The sequence below is a fragment of the Quercus robur genome, chromosome 8 (assembly GCF_932294415.1).
Source record: "Quercus robur chromosome 8, dhQueRobu3.1, whole genome shotgun sequence".
Classification (NCBI taxonomy): domain Eukaryota; kingdom Viridiplantae; phylum Streptophyta; class Magnoliopsida; order Fagales; family Fagaceae; genus Quercus; species Quercus robur.
Genome location: NC_065541.1, coordinates 60,187,913 through 60,194,382, shown reverse-complemented (window position 1 = coordinate 60,194,382; position 6,470 = coordinate 60,187,913). Strand labels below are relative to the sequence as shown.

The 6,470-nt window shown below is 42.1% G+C and overlaps 1 protein-coding gene across 1 annotated transcript; it reads right to left on the bottom strand.

Annotated features, from left to right (window-relative positions):
• Positions 1-1,980: 1,980 nt before the first annotated feature.
• LOC126696559 (uncharacterized) lies at positions 1,981-5,216 on the bottom strand. The gene is made up of 5 exons (XM_050393277.1): positions 5,182-5,216; positions 4,321-4,791; positions 4,080-4,188; positions 3,052-3,971; positions 1,981-2,955 (listed from the first exon to the last, which is right to left on the bottom strand). Exons 2-5 carry the CDS (start codon positions 4,789-4,791, stop codon positions 1,981-1,983), a joined length of 2,475 nt encoding a protein of 824 aa, XP_050249234.1. The 5' UTR covers positions 5,182-5,216.
• Between the last annotated feature and the right edge of the window lie 1,254 nt (positions 5,217-6,470).

Genomic DNA, 6,470 nt, shown 5'->3' with positions numbered 1-6,470 from the left:
ATCAGGCTTGTTCTTCGCGGTTTGGAGCGTGTGGAGAGGGAGAAAGCACTTCTTTTGCATCATCGAACTTGGGCAAGGTATGTGTGATGTTTTTTCATCTGCATTTGGGTCTGTTCCTGATTTAGGGTTTCAGATTTTGTTCAAGTGTGAACTTACTGTGTGAAAGTCTAAATCCAGGAATCGTGGTATGTTGAGATGTCTTCATCAAGTGGTAATTTCTCGGGTTCATGTGGACATATGTGCAATGAGCAGACTTGTGTTTTGAGAACAAGTTTGAGTTTGCACAATTTTGGGAGGAGGTTCTTGGGTTGTAGCCGTTATAAGGTTGGTCCTAAGTGTCCTTTCTTTGTTTGGATTGATAACCCAACCTGTCCTCGTGGGAATGAAGCTGCACCTTTGGCTCTAGAGAAGATGTCTAGGCTTCAGACTGCTCTCCAACTTGCAAATGAGAGGGAAAGGACAGCTCTGGAAACGGCAGAAGAAGCTAGGCAAATGGCAGAAAAGGCTCTTGAAGAGGAAGCCAAAGCCAAGGAGAGGGAGAGAAAGGCTCGAGCTGTCTGTGCAAAAGCTAAGGAAAAAGCCATTCTTGCTGAAGAGAAGCAAAGAATGTGGAAGTCTGCATGCATTTTGTCATGGATCTTTTTTGTTATTGTTATGTTGTTGTGTTTTGGCTCAATTGAGTTCTCTGGAGTGAAGAGACCTAGATTGTTGCCCCTGAAGTAGTTACTTGGTTAGTAGAGATAGTTATGGCAATGGTGTTAATGAATTTGTATTGTAATAGCACTAGCCTACTGATGTAATGTTTTGATGTGTCAATGAATGAAGAATTGGTCAATTCTGAGTATTTTGTGCATATCCTAACAACCATTCAATGGAAGAAGTAATGGTCAATTATCAATTTGGCTGTGCATACCATAACAACCATTCCACAATAAAAACTTTCATACACTATATTAGAAAAGTATACTTGGACATAATTTGTAGTAGCAATAAATAAACTTCCATATAATTTGGCTGTGCATACCATAACAACCATTCCACAATAAAAACTTCTCATACACTCTATTAGAAAAATATACTTGGACACAATTTGTAGTAGCAATAAATAAACTTTCATATAATTTGGTTGTGCATACCATTCCACAATAAAAATAATATACTTGGACACAATTTGTAGTAGCAAGAAATAAACTTCCATATAATCTAGTTTGGACAAATATTGTTCCATACAAACTGTAATATCACAACTTCCATATTGTACCTTAATTACAAAAAAGCACATTCCAAGGCCAGCAGTGATTGTTTTTTACACTAATTAGTAATTACAAAAAGGCACATTCCAAGGCCAGCAGTGACTGTTTTTTACACTAATTGATAATTACAAAAGGCCAACAGTGGTCTTCACAAAAAAAAAAAAACCAAAAAGGCCCACATGTTCCCACTAGGTTTACTTCCAATGCTGGCATGCGTACCCACTAGCTTCATTCATTTCTTGCCTTTACTCTTTCCTCTTTCCACCCACTGGATTCATTTTTGGTGGCCTTTGTGCAGCAAGCTGTCCTCTAGTCCTCACACCACCAGTGCTCCCACTTGCATGTGAAGGCTACAAAATAAAAAATAGATCCACTTGTTAAAAAATATCCCAAGCTACACAACCATCCAGGACTAAGTTACCTGTGAAGAACTTGGTAAGGTATCCCAGGTCTCCCTAGGTGTGTGAAACTCTGGTTGCGAGGAAGAGAACCATCCTGCTCTCTTGTGAGATGGCCTAGGTTGATTTCCTTGCTGTGAGGATGAAGGCTGAGTGGCAGACATCATGTTGTAGGTCTGTGTAGGCTGCTGGGATGGTGGCTGAGGTGCAGGCTGAGGTGCAGGCACCCCTTCCCTTGCCTGCAACAAAACCCAGTTTCAATACAGTGTCTATTGTAAGTTTAAAAACAAGTTTTTTTTTTTTTTTGTTTTTTGCCATTTAAATCCTAATTACTTACAGCTTTTTTCTCTTTGAAGTCTCTGTCTCCTCTGCCATGGTGTCTCCCCAGTGATGCCAGCCTTGCACCCTCTTGAGTTATGCCCTTCCTTTTTGCATTTCCCACATCTTACAGGTCTATTCTGTCTACTTGCTTTGTAAGGGTTCCTAGGCTCATCAGAAGCCCTCTTTCTTTGCTTGGGTGGTCTGCCTGGTGGTTTGTATATGTGAGGTGCCAGGGGAGCAGGCTGTCCAGTCTCAGCCCATTCTGACTGGCCAGGCATGGGAGGAAGTACCTCCTTGTATATCTCCATGTAAGTTTCTTTGAAGTAGCATGGGTGGGTATAGTCTTCTGGTGTCTCAATGTTTGTATAAATGACTGTTATGGCATGTTTGCAGGGAATGCCATTTAAATCCCAAGACCTACAGCTACATGTCTTCTTCACCAAATCAACTACATGCCTCTCATACTGACTGCCTACCTCATAAAGGAAACTACCAGCTGGGGTAACACTAAATGCCTTACTTTCAACCTTCAATTTCTCCAACCTATCTTGTATGCTTGGACACAACTTTCCAGCATACTTCTGTATCCCTTCCCTTTTTGTGTAAAGCCTAGTCATAAGTCTAACCCTAATCCACTCCAACATTGCCAAGATAGGCTTGTCCCTAGACTTCAATATCATTGCATTAAAAGACTCACTCAAATTATTTACCAAACAATCTGTTAAGGCCCTATGAGTGAAGTGTGACCTTGTCCACTGTGCAGGTGCAATGTTTGCAAGATACTCATATGCCTTTTCATCCAAATCCCTTATGTACTGCATGCATCTCTCAAACTCCCTTACTGTTGTGGCAGCAACACACCTCCACAATGCATCCTTCAGCTCCAATCCCTTGTGATCAACTTTGAAATTGTTGTAGATGTGTTTCACACAGTATCTATGCTCCACGGTAGGGAATAGTGTCTCTATTGCAGGTATAAGCCCCTGTAAATAAGCAAGCAAACAAACAAACAAAACAAGTTAGTTCAGCAAAAAAAGTCAACTATTCAAGTGTAACTGAACAAAACAAAACTTGCATACCTTTTGCCTATCAGAAATGAAGACCAACTGAAGCTCCTCTGGCCTCCCTATATCATCAGCAAAAATTTCCAAAAACCATATCCAAGACTCCCTGGTTTCTTGTTCCACAACAGCCATGGCTACTGGAAAAATGTTGTCATTTGCATCCTTGGCAGTGGCAGATAAGATTTTCCCACCAAATCTGTGCTTTATGTGACAACCATCTAAACCTATAAATGGCCTGCATCCACCTAAAAATCCTACCTTCTGAGCATTGAACCTAACATACATCCTTTTAAATTTTGGCTGGGAAGTCTCCTTAGCCATTTCTGTCTGCAATATAACCCTACTCCCCTTGTCTACAGTGGTTATCATTTGTGCATAGTCCCTAAGGACACCATATTGCAGTTGCTCATCTCCATTTATCAAATCCTTTGCCTTTCTCTTTGACCTATACACTTGGTTTACACTTAGGTCAACAGATAAATTTTGCATCACATGGTTGTGTACACCACTCACCTCCCAATTTGGATTTTTGCTAAAATCCTCAATGAACCTCTTAGCAACATAAGCTGATGTTGCTTGGCTGTTTTTGAAAGACTTGGGACAAGTACAGTCATCAGTCAAGGTCTTAATTTGAAATGTTAGCTCTCCACTTATTTGAGATGCATAACATCTCCACCCACACCCATTCTTGCAGTGAACTGATATCTTGGTCTTCTCATTAAGCTTGAATTTGATGTCAACAGGTTTTTTGATTGCATACTCCCTCAAAGCAGCTCTGAACACCTTTGCATTAGGGAACTTCATCTCCTTCTTCAGTACAACATTTCTCATGTCACTCTTAGCATTAAACTCCACTTGCTCAGGTTCCTGCTCATCATCAGACCCATCCATGCTTACCAGGTCATCCTCAAGGGCTGGCTCAGCCCACTCAGGGTCTGTGTGGGGTGCATTGCTTGATTCTGGGGCTGTGTGGGGTGCATTGCTTGATTCTGGGGCTGTGTGGGGTGCATTGCTTGATTCTGGGTTTGTATTGGGAGCAGAACCCTGTGGAGCTGATTTTTGAGCAGCAAATACATCATCACCAAAGCCATCCCCCTCTAGGCCTTCATTTAGCCAATCATCATCATCATCATCATCATCTCCTTCAACATTCTGTTCTTCATCTCTTGCATCAATGTCAACATCCTCAACATCTTCTTCATCATCACTCTCATCATCATTCTCATCATCTTCATCATCATCACTATCCAATTCTATTTCAACCCTTGCTGCATCACCACTTACATCACCACCTGCATGACCACCTACACCATCTGCCACTCCCCCTGCATCACCACCTACACCACCTGCCACTCCCCCTGCCACTCCCCCTGCATCACCACCTACGCCACCATCTGCCACTCCCCCTGCATCAGGATACTCAACTGCCAATGGCTCCACATCTATGTCAGTATAGATTATGATTTTTTCAGCATACCATGCCTTATGAAGGTTAGTCATGTTTACAACATCTGTATCTGTTTCTATGTCTCTTAAATCATGCTGTAGATCACCATCAGGAATTAAATACTTATATCTACTGTGTTCCTTAGGAGCACCAACTAGATGGCATAAATCCCTAATTTCAAAGTAACTCAACTTGTCAGGGTCAATCTCTGTCAGTAAACGTACAGACCCACCCACATATTGTATGGTTGGCTCCTCCACAAAACATCCCCCAACATGAATTTCAAGGTCAAATGTGACATCATCCATCTGCAATTAAAATAAGTCTCAATGTTTACACACACTGACATGCAGAAAGTGAGAATAAGCCAAAAGAGACAACAAGGCAACAAATTGACAACAACACACGGACAAAGGACCACATAAAGCACATGCAAAACCAGACTCCCAACAAATTCATAGGGACCACACTACCCACACTTCACAAACAAGTGCAATCATTGACAAAATGCATTATAGAAACAACAATAGCAAAATGCATATCCTAAGCGATTCTACACATAAATAGCAAAATGCTAATTTAACATACAAAAAAAATTTTACTGTGCAGATGAACAGCAAAACCTAACTACGTGGGTGGGTCACCATAAAAAAATGACATCAAGAAGCCAAATGCAGATGAAAAAACATCACACATACCTTGCCCAGGTTCGATGATGCAAAAGAAGTGTTTTCTCCCTCTCCACACGCTCCAAACCGCGAAGAACAAGCCTGATTGCACCTTGGGTGTCTCTCTCGAAAAGTGTTTGAGTTTTGGGGGTTTTGATTCGCGTTATGTTCTGTTTTGGGGTTACAAGGTGTTTTTGTAACGGCAGAGACCGAGGTGGGTTACGGAGAGTGACGGAAACATACCTCAGGTGGGTTAAGTGATACTTTTCAAACCACGGGTAGGCAAAGTGATTTTCGCCCAAACCACATGTGGGTTATGTGTAATTATCCCTAGTATAATTTAAAGTAGGTGGGAGGGTCCGTGAGTTTTACATAAACATACATGCCATTTTAGATAAATTTTTTTTTTCAATTTTCTATGAATCATGTTAACATATGTTTTGGGACAATTTTTAAATCATTTTATGAAAGTTTTAACACCACATTTATGAAAAATATTAATGTAGGGACACGATCCTCGAACAGCCCAACGATGAGGTTGGGCTCGTGCGTGATGGATCCCGCACAATAAAAATTTGTAGAGAGTGGGCTTGAAAGGCTAACGTTGGGTCACGGGGCGTTAGTACAGGCCGGACTTTAGGTGAACCAGGACAAGGAAAAGGCTTTAGTCTGGATATTCAGGCCTTACACCTTTGTGACTTGAGGGATTTGGCTCCTCGGATCATGTCCGAGGAGCACTAATGTTTTCTCCGGTTACCCGACGGTGGGTTTTTCGGGGCCACGCGCATATATTATCCGGGAATTCTCCTTCCTGAGGTTTTTCTCCGGGCGTGAGATAGGAGAGAGACCCCTTACTTTGTTACCTTACGTTTTCTTTTATACTAGCCTACGCTCGTTGTCCCTCGTCCACGTGTAGGGTCGATCTTTCCGGGACAGATATTTGTCCCATCAATCTAATCCCGAAACTGTTGGAGATGGTCAATAAAGCCTAGGAATCCGGCTTTGTTAGGTGCATTGTCATATCAGTGAAGGGTATTAAGGACAACTTCCCCCAAGATATTTTCTGATCTTTCAAGTTAACTTGTATTCCACTCTAATCCATGAGACTTTGGGTCTGCCGAGGACTAAGCTGTCCTTGGCGGTATCTTCGGGCCACTTTGGGCTTCCTATTTTTGGACTTGGGCCCTGGCCTCCTTTAGTTTGGGGCCTGTGGACTCCCCATAAGCGAGCGAGCCGGGCTCCTAAACTATTGGGCCCCACATTAGCCCCTCAAAACCCTGCTGTCCAACGTCATGGTTGGAAAGGTGGGTTTTGATAAT

Coding starts and splice junctions, on each gene's coding strand:
- LOC126696559 (XM_050393277.1), bottom strand. CDS start 4,791: ATGGATGATGTCACATTTGACCTTGAAATTCATGTTGGGGGATGTTTT. Junction 4,189..4,320: donor GTGGTCATGCAGGTGGTGAT/GTAAGTGGTGAT, acceptor GATGAAGAACAG/AATGTTGAAGGAGATGATGA. Junction 3,972..4,079: donor TCAAAAATCAGCTCCACAGG/GTTCTGCTCCCA, acceptor CACCCCACACAG/ACCCTGAGTGGGCTGAGCCA.